At 42.7% G+C, this 22,142-nt stretch overlaps 1 protein-coding gene and 1 long non-coding RNA gene across 14 annotated transcripts in view; both read right to left on the bottom strand.

Moving 5' to 3' along the window:
- Positions 1-611: 611 nt before the first annotated feature.
- Positions 612-8,824, bottom strand: LOC144480520 (uncharacterized). The gene is made up of 3 exons (XR_013495680.1): positions 7,625-8,824; positions 3,086-3,222; positions 612-1,284 (listed from the first exon to the last, which is right to left on the bottom strand). It is a non-coding gene; the product is annotated as an uncharacterized LOC144480520 (long non-coding RNA).
- Positions 8,825-11,201: 2,377 nt separating this feature from the next.
- pign (phosphatidylinositol glycan anchor biosynthesis, class N) overlaps positions 11,202-22,142 on the bottom strand; it is a 122,217-nt gene continuing 111,276 nt past the window's right edge. For 4 of the 13 annotated variants that reach the window (XR_013495673.1, XR_013495672.1, XM_078199925.1 and 1 more), the window contains 2 exons: positions 20,426-20,478; positions 11,202-12,646 (listed from right to left, as the gene is read on the bottom strand). Coding sequence is in view for 8 of the 13 variants with exons in the window: in XM_078199925.1 (XP_078056051.1) it covers positions 12,523-12,646; positions 20,426-20,478 (177 nt within the window). In the remaining 5 variants the exon portion in view is untranslated. The remainder of the gene's footprint in view (positions 12,647-20,425; positions 20,479-22,142) is intronic. The other 9 variants (XM_078199907.1, XM_078199898.1, XM_078199981.1 and 6 more) reach the window with 6 other exon arrangements.

The following is a 22,142-nucleotide window of genomic DNA, read 5'->3' as shown; positions in this document are numbered from 1 at the left end:
GTCTGAAAAACGTGCAGGTTAGGTGGATTGGCCAGGCTAAATTCTCCTTCAGTGTACCCAAACAGGCTCCGGAGTGTGGCGACTAGGGGAATTTCACAGTAACTTCATTGCAGTGTTAATGTAAGCCTTACTTGTGACTAATAAACAAACTTTTTTAAATGAAGTCGCAGAGTGATCACATGATCGCACTCTTAAAGTGGCCATGCAACAACACAACAACAACTCAAATATGTAAGCACAAATGTTGGCTGGGATAAATTGGGCTGAATGGCCAGTTTGTGTGCTGTACGAACTATGTCGTCCCGTGCAAGAGAATAGCTTGGCATTTGCAGTCTGACAGAGAAATGGAATAAAGAATGCTCTCAGACTTCCACCTTTTCTGGTTCTGTAAAAAAAAATCCCTTTGTTCAGCATAAACACGTATGCATTCTTTCGTTTAATATTGAAATTGGATAATTGGCATGGAAAAGTCGCTTAACAAATGGTGCAATTTGCTTGCAAATGATCAATTTACCACAGAAAAAAAGGAGCAGGGCATAATATGATGGCCCTGGCTTTCACTGTAAATGTAAGTCTTGCTTAATCAAAGTAGATAATTCAGTACCAAAGTGCAGGGAATAGAGAATCAAGTTTAATGCGCAAATTTCTGCATAGTGAATTGTAGATATGGCATGGACTGGAAGTAAATTACACTTAATGTCATTAGATTTACAAAAATTATCCAGTTAAATAGGTCCATAAACTATCGCTGAATGTGTATCAAGGACAATTGCAATATGCTAAGGAGAATAAATTAATAGCTTAACGTACCTCAATTGCAGCACAGTGAAGTGGAATTACTCATCTTAGATGCATATTTACAGCATTTTGTGTTAACCTCTGTTCTTATTAATCATTCCTTAAATACATCTTTATTTGAAGTCCAATGCTGAGGTTCAACAGTATACCATTATTGTCCTCACTTTCCCGAACCAAATCAGGTACGACGTACACAAAATATGTTCCATCTGACATGAGCATGTTCTGCTTGGAAAGCTTTGATAGCATCTCTCTTTTTTCTGGAGCAGGCGAGGGGCAGACAATCGGAATGTCCATTGACCTCAGACCGGATTTTCCTGTCTCGGGTCGAGCGAGGCCATAAAATCCCACCCAACAGGTTGAAGTGCAGTGGTGTCAGAGAATCTCAAAGGCCCACTTGCTATCAGAAAAGCAAATAAAAATTCTGTTCACTGCAGCAATTTAGGTATTCTAGCAGTCACTTGATAGTACAGAAATGGAGTATTTCTGGAAAAAAAGAGAGATGTTATCAAAGCTTTTCACCCCGCACTCATCAGGAAAGATGCAAAAATGTTGAATTTCAAAGGAGCAACAATTTATTCTGCATGAGAAAAGGGTGCTGATTGGTTGAGGCATTTCCATGGAGAATGCACCAAGGAATTATTGTCCCTCACACTTAAAAGGCATACTGCTGGGAACATGATCTTGTTGCCTGCAGGAGTGAGGTCTCTGGGTATGAGTATATGTAGCTTCTAGCAAGTGTAAGGGAGCCACATTCCAAGCCCAACTGAAAATCTTAAATTGGTTGTTTGTGTAATTCTTAGCACACTCAGGATTATTCAGCAAGTGATGTTTAATTGTAAAAATCACATCTAATATTTGACATCATGTCTTGGGTTTCGCAGGCAGGGGTTGGCTGAAATTTGTCATTCTTGGATGTGTCCTCTTGGAGTCATGCAGCACAGAAACAGGCCCTTTGGCCCACCATGTCTATGCCGACCATTAAATATCAATCCATACTAATCCCATTTACCAGTACTTCACTTCCTGAGGAGGACAAGGTGACATCACGTCTCTTTTTACAGGAATTTAGGTATTGCTACTGTAGAAACTTTAGCCAGTTTGGTTTTGTCATGAAATAGCAATATACCTTCATCCTTTAAACATCAACTTGTATTCATATAGCACCCTTAGCATCGTAAAATGTCTCAAGGTATTTCATACAAGTGACAAAAAAAACTGACCCTGAGCTACAATAAGGAGATATTAGGATAAAGAGGTACTGTAGTTTTTTTTAAAGATTATCTTAAAGGAAAAGAGGCCAAGAAGTTTAGGGAGGGAATTCTAGAGTCAGCGCCCTGGGCAGCTGAAAATACAACCACGATGGTGGAGTGATAACCATCGGAGATGCTCAAGAAGCCAGTATTGGAGACACACAGATATCTCTCGAGGGTTGTGGAACTGGAGGAGATTATAGACATGATGTGGAGATGCCAGCGTTGGACTGGGGTAAACACAGTAAGAAGTTAAACAACTCCAGGTTAAAGTCCAACAGGTTTATTTGGTAGCAAAAGCCACACAAGCTTTCGGAGCTCCAAGCCCCTTCTTCAGGTGAGTGGGAATTCTGTTCACAAACAGGGCATATAAAGACACAGACTCAATTTACATGAATAATGGTTGGAATGCGAATACTTACAGCTAATCAAGTCTTTAAGATACAAACAACGTGAGTGGAGAGAGCATCAAGACAGGCTAAAAAGATGTGTATTGTCTCCAGACAAGACAGCCAGTGAAACTGCAGGTCCAGGCAAGCTGTGAGGGTTACAAATAGTGTGACATGAACCCAATATCCCGGTTGAGGCCGTCCTCGTGTGTGCGGAACTTGGCTATCAGTTTCTGCTCAGCGACTCTGCGCCGTCGTGTGTTTGTGAACAGAATTCCCACTCACCTGAAGAAGGGGCTTGGAGCTCCGAAAGCTTGTGTGGCTTTTGCTACCAAATGAACCTGTTGGACTTTAACCTGGTGTTGCTAAACTTCTTACGGAGATTATAGAGACAGAGATGGAAGGGTGAGAACATGGAGGGGTTTGAAAACAAGGGTGAGAATGTAAAAACTTGACCAGATGCTTCGCAAGAGCATTATCCGGGGTGAGTGGGGAGGGGGGATTGATATTGGGCCAAATGTGGAGATATTAGGATGGGTGGTCAAACATTTTGTCATAGACGTGGGTTCGGTTTTATGAAGGGTCCTAAAGGAAAGGAGAGTTGGGGATAATTAGCACTGAATGCTCTCCGAGTTTGGAACTTACTGAGTTCTGCCATGTAATCTGTCCTGAGCCACATTATTCATCCTGTTGCACATATCCTCGTAAAGCAGCAGGTTATCAACAGTTTAATGATTTGCCACGTATAGATAGGTTATCTTCTTTCCTTTAGATAGCTTGACCTTTAGTTTGAGAGGGATTTAAGTTACAGGTTAAAATCTGGCAGGCAACCACATCCAGGACTCTCAGAACTAAAATATACATTCCCTCCAATGCAGAAGCTCTTTCACATGTTGTGATTCATAGTTTATGCAATTAATTTTAGCTTTTCCTCGCACAATGAGTTCAGTTCCTAGGAAGTTAATTTTTTGACCCTGATCACAATACAGAATGATTCCTTCAATAAAACACCGGCTTACATAAAGTTCATTTGTGTCTACCTTTGTTACCATTTTAGTTCCTGTGCAAAGACTTGTGTAGCAATGAGGCCACATCCCCCCACACCACCCCATATACCAGCACAGTTTAAGGCCCCAAACCCCTTTCCAAATAAATTGTTTTAGCATTGGCTAAAATAAATCATGATATTAATTTATTTGATATAATTATTCACCATTGCATCATGTCCAGATTTTCGTTCTAGTCTTTACTCAAGGGGAAAACACATAGTTGAATTTGGAACCAAGCGTAAAAGTCTTATCGCTTCTGTTTAGTTTTTAGCTAGCCAGCAGGTAGCTTTGAGCTGGAACTTCAGAACCTGTAGTGCATATCGAAACACGGGAAGGATCTCAGTATGCATAGCCCTTTAATAAGATGCAGCAGTCACCCATGTTTTGGTTTCAGGAGTGTGAAACACTGGAGTGCGGGAAACATCAGTAGGATTGATGCCATGTTTGGGAACAAGACTGGGAGTGCGGCCTTGACCTCTTAGCGAAACTGGTGAACAGGCAGCTGGATTTAGAGAGTAGCAAATTGATGCAAGCTGGATCAAAGATGATTTAGTCTGAGTTGTCAGCTGATCGGAGGTCGTGAAGATTCAGGGTTAAAGAACCCAAGTGTTCTTAAAGATTAGGTGCTGATCCCTAGGCGGACTCAGAATCTAAGGCTTAGGGTATAAGTTAATGATGGGTTAGATGGTGTTCCAATTGCGAATTTTTTCCCCATTAAATAGGTTAGGGAGGAGAAGGAGTTACAATTTTACATTGTACAAGGCCGGATCTAGGTTAGATCTCAGGAGCTGATTCTTTTCCTTGAGGATTGTGAACCAGTGGAAGAATCCACTATCTCGGGTTGTGTGGAAAATCGACAAATTCCTGCCAGTGGCAGCTGGGTTGGACATCACTGTTACAATCAGTAGGTACTGCAGGGAATTCAGGGTTAGAGTGATTGCTTGGGCTAGTTTAAATCACATTGACGCGTTGGGGAGGAATTTGCCACATGTCTTCCCACAAATTGGCCTGGGGTTTGATCTGGCTTTTCACCCCATGAGACCACTTGATTTTTGGGTGAGGTGAGGAATGTGTATATTACGATATGCAAGGAAGTGTAATTGTGTGCAACGGCCAGATTGGACCAAGAGCTCTATGTTGCCAAGGGATTTAAAAGTGTTGGTGTTGATCTTAAGTCTCTACCTATTAATTCTGGGGCCAAGGTTTTGTCACATCCCACTGAGAAATAACTGAAGCAGCTTGCTTGAATTCCCCAGATATCATGTTATCATTTATTGTGGAAATTGAATAGAGAGGTTATGCTTCAGTTATACGGGGCATTGGTGAGACTATATCTGGGTATAGTATTGGTCTCCTTATTTAAGGAAGGATGTAAATGCATTAGGAGCAGTTCAGAGAAGGTTTACTAGAATGGGTGGATTGCCCTTTGAGGAAAGGTTAGATAGGTTAGATTTGTAAGCACTGGTGTTTAGAAGAGTAAGAGGCGACTTGATTGAAATGTGTAAGACCCTAAGGGGTCTTGACGGTGAATATGAGAGGATGTTTCTTCCTGTCAGAGAGGCCAGAAAAGTTCACAGTTTGAAAATAATGGTCGTCCATTTAAGACAGAGTTCGGGAGAATTTATTCTCTGAGGGTTGTGAGTCTTTGAAACTCTCTTCTTCAGAAGGCCTTGCAAGCAGATCTTTGAATATTTTTAAGGCAGAGCTAGATAGATTCTTGACTATTAAGGGGTGAAAGGTTATCAGGGGTAGGCGGGAATGTGGGGTTGAGGTCACAATCAGGTCAGCCATGATCTTCCCGAATGGTGGAACTGGCTCGAGGGGCCGAGTGGCCTCCTCCTGCTCCCAATTCATACACTCATTCTCGAAAAAAATGTTTTTCTGTATTCTTTTCTGAATTAAACAATGGAAAAATGGTTTACATAGTCAATATGATGGACAAGTGAAGTTAACTTGTATCAATACATGCAGTCAGTCACATAACTAAAACAGGAAAACATTTCTGAGCAAATCAGCTGGAACAGAATGATTCAATTGAGAAAGGTGAGCACCAGGAAAAGAAAATACTGGACAAAGAAAGGAATTCATTCAGCATACAACCTTCAGAAAACTCAGATAAGAACAAAACCTTTGCAGTAGCAATAGATTTATCCCCATTTTGTGAAAGGAACTCTACGCATCAGAACTGGCTGAAGAAGGTTAAAATAAAACAAGGATTGTTGTATGAAGGAGAGGAGACTGATCACTTAGCCGCCACTTGGAGAGAACAAGGATCAGGATTCAAACCCAGGTGAGGTGCCCAAAGGCACGGGCAATGCAATGGCTAGAAAAACACAAGGCTTGTCACAGAATTTTAAGTTTATTTATTAGTGTCACTGCAATGAAGTTACTGTGAAAATCCCCCAGTCGCCACACTCCGGCGCCTGTTCGGGTACACTGAGGGAGAATTTAGCATGGCCAATGCACCCTAACCAGCACGTCTTTCGGACTGTGGGAGGAAACTGGAGCATCCGGAGGAAACCCACGCTGACAAGGGGAGAAGGTGTAGACTCCGCGTATTTACCCTGCTACTCCCCCTGACACTAAGGGGAAATTTAGCATGGCCAATCAACCTAACCAGCATATCTTTGGACATATTATACAAAGATGTGCAGGTTAGGTTGATTGGCCATGATAAATTGTCCCTTAGTGTCATGAGGATTAGAACTGTAAATATGTGGGGTTATGGGGATAGGGCCTGGGTGGGATTTTTGTCAGTGCAGGCTCGATGGGCCGAATAGCCTCCTTCTGCACTGTAGATTGTATGAATAACAAGGAATCATATTGAACTTGTCCAAGACCTTAGACCACAGAATTTGCTACAGTTTGGGATAGGAAAAACAGGACGGTGGTAAAAGTAATGTGGAAAGTGCATGGTGTAGATGAATTTTTATCTCATCAGGGAAGAAGGCATTATAGTTTATGAAAAGAAGCTTGAGAAGTTATTTTTATTCTCCAATGGAATTGAGAGGCTGCTCTGGGAACTTCACAATTTGACCTCGTCAAGGCTACAAAGAGTTAGGAGGAGGTAATTAGTGATTGATGCAACGATTATTTGCAATAGTTGGTAAAACGGAAGAGCAGATAATCACAAAAATAGACTTTGAAGGTTAGAAAAAAAAATCTGTCTCCAGAATGGGTAGAATGTGCAATTCTGTGCCACAATCTGCTGAGAAAGCAGAGCCCATAAATTCTGTTAAAGGTGAACGTACCTTCACTGACCCAAGGCTGACACCTACATGATGCTTAAAAGGTAGGACCGCTTAAGGCTTGTGTCAAATAAAAGGTTTCTGTCTGGATCTTAAATACTTGAAAGATCGACCATCCCTGGTTTATACACAGTCTCGCCAGCGACGCCCACAGCCCAAGAAAAAATACCATAAAAGAACAATCTATTCTAAACTACTGTTTTTCTATTCCACATTTTTCTTAAAGCATTAGCCAGTGAAAGAAAATGCAGCTGAAAATGAAGAGAAAATAACGAATGACTGGGAGAGATAAAACTCTCTCTCCTGGATTAATGGTGTGTATTGTACATCGGGGAGTTGTAGAGTTAAATTAGCTGTTAAATTTCTATAAACCGCTGCTGTCCATTGTGCATTCCATTTATACAACAGATGCCTGGAAATTCATAAAACATAGAATCCCTACAGTGCAGAAGGGGGCCATTCGGCCCATCGAGTCTGCACCGACCACAATCCCACCTAAGCCCTATCCCCAGAACCCTCATTTACCCTGCTAATCCCCCTGACACCAGGGTCAATTTAGAATGGCCAATCCATCTAACCCACACATCTTTGGGCTGTGGGAGGAAACCAGAGCACCTGGAGGTACGGGGAGAATGTGCAAACTCCACACAGACAGTGACCCGAGGCTGGAATTGAACCCGGGTCCCTGGCGCTGTGAGGCAGCAGTGCTAACCTCTGTGCCACCGTGCCGCCCAATTTGTCGAAAAATTTTGACAGTATCTAATGTCAAAGCCGCAGAACAAAACAAAAATCATAGAATGGTTCCAGCGCAGAGGGAGGCCATTCAGCCTGCTGTGTTCCATGCTGTGCTCTCTGTAACAGCAACTCAGCTAGTCCCACTTCCTCACCTTTTCTCTCTACTTCTGCAATTGTTTTCTTCTGGTAACTATCCTTTGAAAGCCACGATTGAAACTGCATTCACCACACTCTCAGGCATGAATTCCAGATCTTAACCATACATTGCGTATACATTTTTCCTCATGTTGCCTTTGATTCTTTTGTCTATCATAGAAACATAGAAAATAGGAGCAGGTTAGATCATCCAGCCCTTCAAGCCAGCTCCCAGATTCAGTGATCATGGTTATCCTCTACCTCAACACCTCACTGCAACCTTCCCCCCATACCCCCCGATGTCTTTAGAGTCCAGAAATCTATCGATTTCCTAATTAAATATAGTCAGTCACTTGACCTCCACAGCCTTCTGAGGTAGAGATTTCCACAGGGTCACCATCCTCCGAGTGAACTTTTCTTTTCCTCCCAGTCCTAAATGACATACCCCATATCCAGAGACTGCGACCCCTTGCTCTAGGTCTCCCCAGCCAGAGGAAACAACATCCCTTCATCCAGTCTGTCCAGCCCTGTCAGAATTTTATACATTCAATTAGATCCCCTCTCATTCTTCTAAATGTCAATGATTACAGGCCTAGTCGATCCAATTTCTCCTTGTATGACAATCCTGCCATCCCAGGGATCAGTCTGGTGAACCCTTGCTGTGCTCCCTCTTTGGCAAGTATATCCTTTGTTTGGTGAAAAGCAGTGTGCTTTTGCCCTAACCTGTAGATGAAAACAATCATGCACAAGGCAAAAGGTAACTGAACTTTTCTTGTCCTCTCAAAACATTTAATACATACTCATTGAAAGTACTGAGCAAAGACCTTATAGAGACAAGACCAGGTTTACAATTGCTTAAGGCTACATGGCAATGCTATCGATGGTCAGTGTGTATATCATAATAAGAAATGTATTATAAGCTTTTGAATCATTTTATGTCAGCTTGTTCCTCGAAGGTATTAACTGGCTGGAAAATATCCACATTGAGGTATTGTTTCATCTTCTTCACCAGACTGACCAGATTGTTGTAATTTTCCAGTTCTGTGCTCATTATGCCATAATTTTCTATCCTAGAGATACCATATTCATTGAATTCAAATTCACAACTTGCCATTGTATGAATGAATTCATAACCTCTTTGGGTTGCTGGTCCAATGCCTTGGCCAATACCAAGATGGTAGCAATGGAAGATGGTGTAATGGTAATGTCACTAGACCAGTAATCTAGTGACCCAAACTAATGTTCTGGGGGGAACAGAAAATGCTGGATAAGCTCAGCAGGTCTGGCAGCATCTGTGGAGAGAGAAGATGAGTTAACATTGAATCTCTATGACCCTTCTGCAGTAGAGGCTCGATTGGCATCCACTACCGAGCAGCAGTGTGTGTGCCATCTAAAAGATGCACTGCAGAAATTCACCAAATATCCTTAGACAGCAACTTCCAAACCCACAACCACTTTCTTCTAGAAACAAGTAAGAAGTCTCACAACACCTCAATGCGCCAACATCTTCATGCACAAGTTCGAAAAAGACCTCTTCACTGCACAGGACCTTCAACCGACGCTATACACCAGACATATTAATGACATGAGACTTCTTACTGTGCCCACCCCAGTCCAACGCCGGTATCTCCACATCATCATCTAGAAACAAGGGCAGCAGATACATGGGAACACCACCACCTGCAAGTTCCCCTGCAAGCTACTCACCATCCTGACTTGGAAATATATCGGCCGTTCCTTCAATCACTGGGTCAAAATCCTGGAATTCCCTCCCTAATGGCACTGTGGGTCAACCCACAGCATGTGGGCTGCAGCATTTCAAGAAGGCAGCTCACCACCATCTTGTCAAGGGCAACTGGGGATGGACAATAAATGCTGGCCAGCCAGCGACGCCCATGTTCCAAAACGAATAAAACAAAAAATTTCAGATTTCCGGCATCTGCAGTATTTTGCATTTATTAATACCCTGGGGGCGTGGCTTCAAATCCCACCATAGCAGCTGGTGGAATTTAAATTCAATTAATATACCGGGTGCGGACACGATGAGCCAAATGGCCTCCTTCTGCACCGTAACAATTCTGTGAAGTAGTTTTATGCTGGGCACCCATTCACTTTTGAAACTAGGCTCTTACAACCAGCAGATAGCGCAGGCTTGGATGCACCAACCGAGGCTACAATTAAACCCAAATCATAAGGGTGGAAAGCACTAACTCACTTGAGCACTAAATCCCTGATGGCACAACATAGGCACCATAAAACACACCCAAGGATAATCATTACCACATTATTTTGTCCAATCATCACTGCAAGTTTGGTTGTCAGTGAGCATACTGTAGTGAAGTGTGTGTATACACTAGAGTTATTAGAAACTGACCTTGGTAGGAAAGATTTTTGTGGTTACTTTTTTTAGTGTGTGATTGTTGTGGAAGTCTGTTGTGGATTGTAGGTTTCTTTTTGTAGGTCAGGCTAATAAATCGCCGTTGAGTTATATCTTGTTATGCTGACACCCCACAACTTTCTGTGATGCGTACAGCTGTGTGCTTGCTGCTGCTGAGAGCAGCTGCTCAATTTATTTTCAAAACACCACTGTTGCCTTGTAGGAAAGTAGTTCTAGTTGAGCTGTCACTGTATCCATAGGGAATTAGTCCTGCATCGAATGGCAATGTGCTGAATCAATTTTTAAAAACCCTCTATTTAGAGAACTAGAATACCAAACAGACCAGTGGAGGGTGGGAGTCATTTTCACTGGGGCCAGAGAACTCGTGAGCTATCTGTTTGAGTGAAAGTTACCCAGTGTAAGGCCACAGTGCTACATTAAAGCTTTATGATGCAATGGTCAAACTTCACTTAGCATACTGTTATGTTTGCCGCCAAGCCAAAAAGATAAATGGCATGGCGGCACAGTGGTTAGCACCGCTGCTTCACAGCGCCAGGGACTCGGGTTCGATTCCCGGCTTGGGTCACTGTCTGTGTGGAGTTTGCACGTTGTCTGCGTGGGTTTCCTCCGGGTGCTCCGGTTTCCTCCCACAGTCCAAAAGACGTGCTGGTTAGGTCATTGAACAGGCGCCGGAGTGTGGCGACTAGAGGAATTTCACAGTAACTTCATTGCAGTGTTAATGTAGGCCTTACTTGTGACTAATAAATAAACTTTAACTAAGGAGCACAAAAGCAAAATACCACAGTTGTGATAAATTTTAAATTAAAATGGAAAATGCTGGAAATACTCAGCAGGTCAGGAGAGAAACGGTGTTCAAATCTCAGGTCAAAGACCTTTCATCACCTTCTGACAAAAGGTTAGTGATCTGAAATGTTCACCTTGTTTCTTGCTCCACAGATGCTGCCAGACCGGTCAAGTATTTCCAGCATTTTATGTTTTTATTAATGAAAAGAGTTGCAAAATTTGACGCCCACCACAAAGGGGATGAGCTAAAAATAGAAGATTAAAGAAGTTTAAGCTCCACAACTGAAGTTTACATACTCTGAAATGACAGGTAAGTTTAGCCCAAGCAATGATTTCAAGGTATAGATGGAAAGTATAGCCGGAGGAGGGTATAAATTAAAAGGAGGATATAAATTAAAAGGAGGAAATTTAGAACAGGTATCAAAAGAAATATTTATTTACTTAAAGATAGATAACCAGGCAAGAGAGGTAAACATTATTAGGTCCTTTTAAAATGTAACTAGATGCTGAATAGGGAATTAATGCACTCAAAAGGATGAGATTCAACAGACCAATTTCCCATTCTTTATATTCCACTCATCAGATGATGATGAATAAAAATACGTATTACATAAAAATCTGGGTCACAGACATTGTATAACAAATCCATAAATATTCAAGTTGTGTACAGCATATTCAAACCACGATTATTATAAACTTCAGGCATACTGGATGGAGTGAAAATTTTCATTACAGTGACAATTATGGACTTGAAATGCAACATTGAAGTGAAATGCAACATTTGGTCGTTATATTACACCAGCACAAAAATCCCAGAAGCCACATTTGCCTGTTTAATGCATGCATTTAACGGCGAGATAGTTGTGTCTTAACATGGTATCAAGTTAACACCATTTAATTAAAAGGTGACGCCAGACGTGAAAGTTGTGGTTCTATTTCTACTGCCACACCCCTGAAATTCACCTGAAACAGCATGTTTGAATAAAGAACAGCAAGTAGCACAAATTCGATTCCATTAAATTAAAATAATTGCAAAAATAAAAACCTTAATCAGGAAAAAAAAATAACTGTAGGTACCACATAACCCCTTCAGTGCCTTTCCCAATTCAGGAATTCTCTTGCCTTTTAAAATTAGCGTTTCTTTTCCAGATTTCCATCTGGCAAATCATCCACAACCTTGCTCCCTTCACCACTTAATTACAACTTCAGCTTTTGGCTCTGACCATTAACTTTCTCACTGCCACATGCAGCCAAACACACGTACAAAACTGGAGGAGGTTTAATCCAGTTGAAAATGGCACACCGATGTCCTGGCGTGCTTTCCACTGACTGTAAACAGCTCATTGTGAGAAAGTTGCTTACGCCAGGTTTTGCTTACTTCCGTCTCAAATCTTCCAAAGCCAGATTAAAGTTGGTTTGCAGTAAAGTTGCCAGGATCGAGTTATTAACCTTGTTTTCAGTGCTCATGTTCAAGACGACTGCACATTCATGTAATTTTGCATCTGACTGGTATTAAAAACAACATGACTACAAATCTCTGGTCACTTTCCGCTGCTGGAATAACTAACTCATGTATCCAGTTGATAATACCATCTGGTACACCAAGATGGTACACCAAGAGGGTTAGGACAGAGGGCCTGTGTGATCAGTCTCGGACTGTGTCACTGCCTTAATCTAACCCAAAATGCAGTATCCCATTGCAAGTCCAGTTTAATCAGCCAGGCTGCTCAACAATTATGTAAAATGTTGCTTAATTTTCTCTTGCAGTCCAATTCTCTGGGTAGTCAGGGTCTCAGCCAAGCGACTCAGGAACATGAGAAAAATGGTCATTGACATGACAATGACGTAATGACTGATACTGTAACAAAAGAAAAGATCAATTAACTTATTTGTTTTTCATAAGTTGAAGAGTCAACATTGTTTTTGCACTTAAGCGAGCAAATCTGGTTAAATGTTTCTGTTGTGGGTCTTATAGGCAATGTGGAGAATTAATGTTGGCTAAATGATGTTAGGGTAACTACTTTGGATAGGATCTGCCTCTCTTGTTGAGAGGTCAAAACCCCACATACATACAGCGCATCATCACTGCCCAAATGAGACATAAACACATTAGACGTTTGTACCCTTTATGTTAAATGGTCACCCTGCACATTCTGCTGCAAATAAGTGTTATGGTTCAGATCAGAAACTCCAAAGTGTTTTATGGAGCCTGCCAGGGCCATAAGTTTTGCATCTTGAATTTGGCTAGGATAAGTTTGATATGTTTCACTTCAGGTATGATTCAAATAACCCACTAGCGAGCTTTTATCAAACAAAGTTTAATTAAGAATATAGTTAATACGTATGGAAAGAAAATTAGCAATAACCTTTATCAATTACAAACAAAAACAAAACAACCACGATAATGTATAACCCTTAACAAATATATCCAAGGTGTTCCAATCAATCCAATCCCATAAACAAAACCCTTTAAACAAGTTTGACACAACATAGACTAATGCTTGCGTGATACTGGAATCGGATCCTTTGGTTGGAGAATTGAAAACTCTCAGTCTTGTAAGTTTTACTAGTCCTCTTGACACACCCAGAACAGTTTGAAGTCAGACCAGCTTCCCAGACCCAGATAAACTCTGGTCAAGCCACCAACAACAGACTTTCTACTCCAGGAAGGTTTTCAGTTACCCCTCAGAATTTCCAAAACCAGGGAGAGAGAGAGAGACTTCTTTTCAGCTTGCTGTCCCTTCTAAAACTCAAACCTGCAGCCCAAACTGAAAATGAAAGAGTTCCAGTCACCTGACCTGCCAACCAGTTTTCCTCCTAACAATGCAGGGTTATAAAACTAATCTCAGAGTACCTGAGGCCCCAAATTTAAGCCACTTAAGGAGCAATAAAAGGACATCTGGTAGACAGCTCAACAGCAATGAGAATCACTGAAGCTGTGAGAGCTGCAAAGATCATGATTTTAAAAAACTTTCTGAAAGGTACACTAACATCACAAAAGGTCTCACACTTGATGAACCCACTGGGATTTTCCCTTCTTGAAACTGGAAGATCTCTCATCTGCCAGGCCAGAACAACTTTTACAAAAATTACTGTTTGCAAGTTCATCGCGTCGACAACAGTTTTTGGAGGATCTTGTCTCATAGTTTTGAACACAAGATAAGAGTTTTGTTGTTACAATTAAGTAGCGGTTGAAGAAGATGGAAAAAAAAAATGCCTAGCCCCACTGTCTCTCTGAAGAACGAGACTAAGAGTACACTGCATTTCACCACTGACAACTCATTTAGGGCTGAGGGATGCGACACAGGGGTACGGATAACATTGCGCTTAGTATTCACACTATTGTTTGAATGAACCGCTGCAGATCCAAAGGTAGACTTTGTGGTCACTCCAGACGTGTTTTTAAAAACCCCTCACTATACCAAGCTTCTAACTTAAATGTAAACATATAATAAAGATGCTGTGAAAATCACAGTAGAGCTATAAAATCAGAACCTGCTCTGACAGTGCCGTCTCCACCTAGGCCTGCTCAGTTACACAACCACGTGTATCATCAGCTGGATTTGATAATGCCCCAAAATCAAATGTAATCAGGAAACCGTGACACTGATAATAACTGCCCAATACCAATCTATTAACACCCGGTTCAGTTCCTTCATAGAATCCCTACAGTACAGAATGAGATCGTTCGGTCCATCGAGTCTGTACTGACCACAATCCCACCCTGGCCCTATTCCCGTAACCCCACACATTTACCCTGCTAATCTCCCTGACACTAGGGTCAATTTAGCATGGCCAATCCACCTAACCCACACATCTTTGGAATGTGGGAGAAAACTGGAGCATCTGGAGGAAACCCATGCAGACACGGGGAGAACATGCAAACTCCACACAGACAGTGACACGAGGCCAGAATTGAACCTGAGTCCCTGGCGTTGTCAGGCAGCAGTGCTAACCACTGTGCCGCCCTTGGCAAACATAAGTCAACATTATGACTTGAGGCTCCTTGATGGCTGTGAACATAAATGTAACATCTAACCCAGGTCAAATAGAGCAGGAAGATTCCGGGTTCACTCCGGTCTGTGCTGTTAGCTGGACATTTTTGGGGTGATGTTGGCTGTTCTTTAAATGGCCTCTGTATTGCAGAGCTACTGATAGGGCCAAAAACCAGCCAGGCTCTTATTTCTGATTGTGGTCCATGACTCTGTCCACCTGTGAACAGTCACAGGATTGGACTCAGTCAAACTGAATACATCAACTCAAATGTAAAGATTAGCCACAGGCTGACAGTCAGCTGACACCTTGAGAGGGTTCGGAGGAGATTTAACACAATGGCTCCAGGGATGAGGGAATTTAGATGAGGTTAGGTTGGAGAAACTGAGGTTGTTCTCCTTGGAGCAAGGAAGGTTGAGGGGAGATTTAATAGGTGCACATGATTATGACAGATCAAATAAAATAAACAAAGGAAAGCTGTTCTCATCTGTTTATCTTGCAAGGAGTAAGGGACACAGGTTTAAGGTTTTTGACAAAAGATGTTGGAGTGGGCAGGAGTGGGGGTTTGGAATGTATAAAACAAATCTTTTACACAACAAATGGCAATTGCCTAGAACTTGCTGCCCATGAGGGTGGTGGGAGGGAAGACTATCAATGATCTCAAAAGGAAATTAGACAGGCACTGGAGGGAAACAATCAAAGGAAAACAGGCCAGGCTACCATCATTGCAGAGAGATTGCAGAGACAAGTTGAAAGCTCTCTCTCTCTCCCTCTCAGAACAAGTGTATTACCCGGTTAAGGAGGCACCCTGAATAGAAGCTTGTCAATGAACTGAGAGTCGTAACAATTGCAACATCTTCTACATCTGACCACATCCATGAAACCAAGAAATGCAGATCAGCCATGACGCTTACAAATCCACTCCTCAAAGAGAATCAAAGGACATTTAACCGTATATTCTGATAACTTTGTATGCGTGCGTGCGCATGTGTGCCCAAATGTCCACATGAGAGCGGAATGCTTGATGTCACATTGTTTTCTCCCCCCTCGGGTTTAATTATTAATAAATTTGTTCTTTCTTTAACTCAAGAAAACCTTGTTTGATTGACTTCTTATTGTTCACTGATCGTTAAATACATTTGGATTCTCCGGATGCTCCAGTTTCCTCCCACACATTCCAAAGGTGTGCAGGTTAGGTGGATTGGCCATGCTAAATTACCCCTTAGTGTCAGGGCACTAGCTAGAGTAAATGCGTGGGGTTACAGGGATAGGGCCTGGATGGGATTGTGGTTGGTGCAGGCTCAATGGGCCAAATGGCCTCCTTCTGCACTGTAGGGATTCTATGATTCGGAAAAGGCATATCATTGTGAAGGAGAAACTTAAGCCTTTGTTGTGACCAACAATGGACGCTGATTAGAGGGGAGTCAGTTCACTCCTCCTCAGCTGGTCATACTAGACCCTCTGACCAATGGAACTGGACACAACACACATGAATGTGTCCATGAAGAGTGATGATCTGAGAATGCCAGATTGTATCAGCCAGCATATCGTGGCTATTGCAGCGACAGCAGCATTATTAATTGCCAAGGGGAAGGCAGGAATATGTTTACCCTGAAACTAGTCTGCATTACACTTCCCATATCCAGCGGTGAATTTCAATGAGTTGTGAGTGGTTTACAGATCAGTTCTCACTCTACAATGGTGCATGGCATACAGGGCAAGAGAGCTGTGCCACTTATACAGGCAAAGACTTTCAAGATTCAGATATTTTCTTAGCAATTCTCTTCACAGTCATGCACCGACATGAGTGATACTAATGCATGCACACTGCAGTACTAAAAACAATGCCCGGGGCTATATTTGTAGAAGACTGTTTGCAATTCAATCATCATTATACAGAAGCAGAAGCAGAGAGACGTTGTTTTTATTTTGACATTATGCCACGATGGGTCTCATTTGCTGGGCTTGGGGTAGGAATAAGGAGGTAAGAACCCATGACATCAGCCAACCCCCTCCCCCCCCCCCCCCCCCATCCCCCCACCGTTTCATTGCCTGGGATTTCCCGAGGCTTCGACTAAGGTGAAGCTGGCCCAGTGTCTAAAGTAGTAGTTAGTCTAGTGTTGGCACGGCCATTTTTCTTAGAAGCTGATTATTGGATGGCCCTGCACAAAAGTGTTCAAGAAAGGGGTGCATCCCCCCCCGCCCCCTCTCCTCTGTCAATTTGGTGTGTGTGTGTGTGTGTGTGTGGAGGGTGGGGGGGGGGGGGGGGGGGAGGGGGAGGATGTTGCAGAACGAAGATATGCAGGCAACCATATTATGCAACCATTATCCCCACACCCTCCACAACCACCCCGCCCTCTCCCCAAGGACGACGGTTCCTGACATTCTGGGCAAGTGATTCTGGAAGAAGAAAGAGTTGGTCAGCAGCTTCCTCCCACCTGCACAATACCCAAAGGTATCCAATGTAAGAGAAAAATACACAAGATATTTTGCACCAAAATCTACAAAAATACAATGGGAGTAAGTGTATGACCATGGATGACTTTGAACCAGAGGCTTTAGAAATGTAAACTAGATGTGAGGTATAACAAGCAGCTGATTGGATATTGCCCCCTTTACGCAATTGGCCAAAGTCAATAGTATATCCAAATTCACCTGATAAAATTTAACAAGCTTTTTGGGCTGTGTTGGCCTTGAAGGTGTTGTTAACGTACACAGCAGTTGTTAAACATACTGACTCTTAACCCAATTGCCAAAAAGCAACTTTCATTGGTGCCCCTGAGGTGTGGTATGATTACAACCCTGCCTGCAAAGTTATGTGCACTCGATTACTCTCTCCCTTTCTGAGACGCTCATTACAACATATCGCTTTGGTCAATCTTTTGAGTCAGCTCTCCTAATATTTCCAGGTGTGGCACGGTGTCAAATCTTGTTTGATAACGCTTCTGTGAAGCACTTTGCGATGTTTTTCCTGTGTTAGAGGCGCTACATGTGAGGTGATTCATTTTGGTAGGACTAATTTAAATGTGGATTACAGGGTCAAAGGTAGGGTTCTGAAGACTGTGGAGGAACAGAAGGATCTTGGGGTCCATATCCACAGATCTCTGAAGGTTGCCACTCAAGTGGATAGAGCTGTGAAGAAGGCCTATAGTGTGTTAGCTTTTATTAACAGGGGGTTGGAGTTTAAGAGCCATGGGGTTATGCTGCAACTGTACAGGACCTTGGTGAGACCACATTTGGAATATTGTGTGCAGTTCTGGTCACCTCACTATAAGAAGGATGTGGAAGTGCTGGAAAGAGTGCAGAGGAGATTGAGCAGGATGCTGCCTGGTTTGGAGGGTAGGTCTTATGAGGAAAGGTTGAGGGAGCTGGGGCTGTTCTCTCTGGAGCGGAGGAGGCTGAGGGGAGACTTAATAGAGGTTTATAAAATGATGAAGGGGATAGATAGAGTGAACGTTCAAAGACTATTTCCTCGGGTGGATGGAGCTATTACAAGGGGGCATAACTATAGGATTCATGGTGGGAGATATAGGAAGGATATCAGAGGTAGGTTCTTTACGCAGAGAGTGGTTGGGGTGTGGAATGGACTGCCTGCAGTGATAGTGGAGTCAGACACTTTAGGAACATTTAAGCGGTTATTGGATAGGCACATGGAGCACACCAGGATGAGAGGGAGCGGGATAGCTTGATCTTGGTTTCAGATAAAGCTCGGCACAACATCGTGGGCCGAAGGGCCTGTTCTGTGCTGTACTGTTCTATGTTGTACATCATAAAAAGCAAGCTGTTGTTGTCTCAATATTTCTAATTCTCCAAAACTGGGGTCATGTTACTACTGGCAATTCTCTGGTTTCAGATTAACAGCCATGGAGAACAGCACATGGAAGAGTGACAGTGGGGCTATGGTAGACTGGGGTTAAATCAGATGCAACCGCAAAAGGAGGGAATTGGATAAGAATAAAATGTGGGATGGGGGGCAGGGGGGAGGGGGGGGGAGGAAAAGCAGGACTGTTGCTACCACAGGCTGTTAACTTTCCTGACTAATTAAATCCTTGTGATTGAAGTGCTGTTACTGTGCTAGCTGGGGGTACTGACACCATAGCTCCAAGGTGGAGAAAGGGCCACATCTCAACTCAAGGGTTTAATTAACTGGGAAAACCTAAAAATAGAAAATGATAGTCTCTCATTAATTCAGACGACTGAAATGTTTTGAGCAATTACTGAAGTTTGCAAACATTATGACAAAGTTTAGGCTCGAGGATATTGCAAACTGGAGGATCAATAAGGATAAAAAGGTCATATTTAGATTACTGAATGCGTGCTTTCATTTGGTATGTTTACATTTTTTGATACCATATCTAGGGTATATTAGGTGTGGGCCACTATGATTAAAAGCAGTAATGATAAAGGACAACATACCAATTGGAAGTAATGGCCTCGTGGTATTATCGCTAGATGATTAATCCAGAAATTTAGTTAATGTTCTGGGGATCCGGGTTCGAATCCCACCACAGCAAATGGCGGAATTTGAATTCAATAAAACAAATCTGGAATTAGGAATCTACCGATAACCATGAAACCATTGTCGATTGTGGGAAAAACCCATCTGGTTCACTGATGTCCTTTGGGGAAGGAAATCTTCCGTCCTTACCTGGTCTGGTCTGCATGCGACTCCAGAGCCACAGCAATGTGGTTGACTCTCAACTGCCCACTGAAATGGCAGCACGGTGGCACAGTGGTTAGAACTGCTGCTTCGCAGTGCCAGGGACCCGGGTTCAATTCCAGCCTCGGGTCACTGTCTGTGTGGAGTTTGCACGTTCTCCCTATGTCTGTGTGGGTTTCCTCCGGGTGCTCCGGTTTCCACCCACAGTCCAAAGATGTGTAGGTTAGGTTGATTGGCCGTGCTAAATTGCCTCTTAGTGTCAGAGGATTAGCAGGGTAAATATGTGGGGTTACGGGAATAGGGCCTGGGTGGGATTGTGGTCAGTGCAGACCCGATGGGCCGAATGGCCTCCTTCTGCACTGTAGGGGTTCTATGAAATGGCATAGCAAGCCACTCAGTTCAAGGGCAAATGGGGATGGGCAATAAATGCTGGCCAGCCAGCGACGGCCATGTTGCACCAATGAATTTTTTTAAATCATAGAACTTAGCTACTTTTAAAGTGTTGTGGAAGTGTCTTAGTCTAGGCAACATTTACAGCCTTGGTATCTGAAATTTCAGAGAGTTTGGACAATTTGTTAAAACCAATTCACATTCATACGAAGCCTAGCGTGATATCCAAGATGGACAATGCAGTGCTTCTGACATGACTCCACTTACACAGCTGAGTCGTCAGCAATGAAAACAAGCGTGGTGGAGTTTCGTGTCGCAGCATGCTAAATTTGACAAACAACCAGCCTCTTTGACAGCTGAAACTGACGTTTAATCCTCAGCATTGTAGACATTTTCTGCCAATGTTTATATTAGTGCAGTGGAATATTGTGGTGACAAGGGGTGTGTGTACGAGAATCAAGGAAGGTGAAATTAAAGTTGCTCCTTTGAAAGATTTGATGATATGTATCTCAAAATGTGTACACAATACATCACATATATACTATAAATAAAAATTCCAAGTAACCTTAAACCCAATACAAAAGATTGATATACCTTGTCCCAATGTCCAGCCAGCTTCCATAGTCTTTCACCAGGAAGAAGAAATGCTGTGAAAGCAGATTAACAACAAACATTAAAATTACCATGCATTGTAAAAACTTACCAAGACTTTTTTTCTGCTAAATGAGCACAATATCCTAATCAGTTCCTGCCTTTAAAACTTCTTTACTAAAGAACGCATTAGCCTAGATTTCTGAGCCTTCAATTTCTTGAATAGACCATAGAATTCCTACAGTACAGAAGCAGGCCATTCGGGTCATTGACTCAGCACCGACTCTCCGATAGAGCATCTTACCCAGGCCCTGTCCCTGTAAACCCCACATATTTATCCATTAATTCCCCTAGTCTATGCATTTTGGGACACTACGGGGCAATTTAGCATGGACAATCCACCTAACTTGAACATCTTTGGACTGTGGGAGGAAACCGGAGCACCCGGAGGAAACCCACGCAAACATGGGGAGGATGCGCAAACTCCAGACAGTCACCCAAGGCCAGAATTGAACCCGTGTCCCTGGCGCTGTGAGGCAGCAGTGCTAACCACTGTGCACCCGGATACGTCCTCAATCAGAATACAAATCAGATGCCAGCCTGAAAGATTGCAGAATGCCAAGCACGAGGTGAGTTGCGTGCACAGGTGCAATGTTCCTAAACTTCCTGATCTTTTATGACCATCTGCTGACCCCTCTGCTTCGAATAGTGGCCAGGCCCCAACTACAAGTTACAGAACTCTATACATGATCTCCTGTTTGCACGTAAGCTTTCTTCAAATTATAACCAGAGTTTCAGCTGCAGCAGAAAATAAAATAATCTTTTTGGTGCTTTATTGCATTTGGGTGTCTTTTTTTGAAAGGAAAAGATCCTTACTGAGGTGAATAATTTCTTTGAATGCGTTTGTTCAAAATGACATCAGTCATGGCACGGTGGCACAGTGGTTAGCACCGCTGCCTCACAGTGCCAGGGAGCCAGGTTTGATTCCAGCCTTGGGTGACTGTCTGTGTGGAGTTTGCACATTGTCCCAGTGTCTGAGTGGGTGCTCCAGTTTCCTCCCACATTCCAAAAATGCGCGGGTTAGGTTGATTGGCCATGCCAAATTGCTCCCTAGTGTTAGGGGGATATCAGGGGGATTAGTGTGATAAATATGTGGGGTTACGGGGATAGGGCCTGGTTGGAATTGTTGTCGGTGCAGGCTTGATGGACTGAATGGCCTCCTTCTGCATTGTAGCTATTCTATGATTCTAGTTCAAGTCAGCTTAAAAAGTAAAAACCTTTCCTGATTACAGACTCTGAAGATCAGCTGCGTTTGATGAGTAGAAATGCTGGTTAAATTAGTTCAAATTGTTATTTTCATGAAGACATTTAAAATCAGAGTTTATGCCTCCCTTTGGCCCCACTTGCTTACACTGATTTCCAATAATTTTATGTCTGGCCATGTTTTAATGAAATTTGAGTGTAACGTTGCACAGAATCATTGAGTTATAAAGGTTTACAGCATGGAAACAGACCCTTCGGCTCAACTTGTCCATGCTGCCCAGTTTTTACCATTAAGCTCGTCCCAATTGTCTGTGTTTGGCCCATATCCCTCTATATCATTCTTATCCATGTAAAAGACAAAATTGTACCCGCCTCTACTACTACCTCTGGCAACTCATTCCAGACACTCACCACCCTCTGAGTGAAAAAATTGCTGCTCTGGACCCTTTTGTATCTC

Source organism: Mustelus asterias, chromosome 2, assembly GCF_964213995.1.
Source record: "Mustelus asterias chromosome 2, sMusAst1.hap1.1, whole genome shotgun sequence".
Classification (NCBI taxonomy): domain Eukaryota; kingdom Metazoa; phylum Chordata; class Chondrichthyes; order Carcharhiniformes; family Triakidae; genus Mustelus; species Mustelus asterias.
The sequence above is the reverse complement of the archived record's forward strand: the minus strand, read 5'-3'. Positions and strand labels throughout refer to the sequence as shown.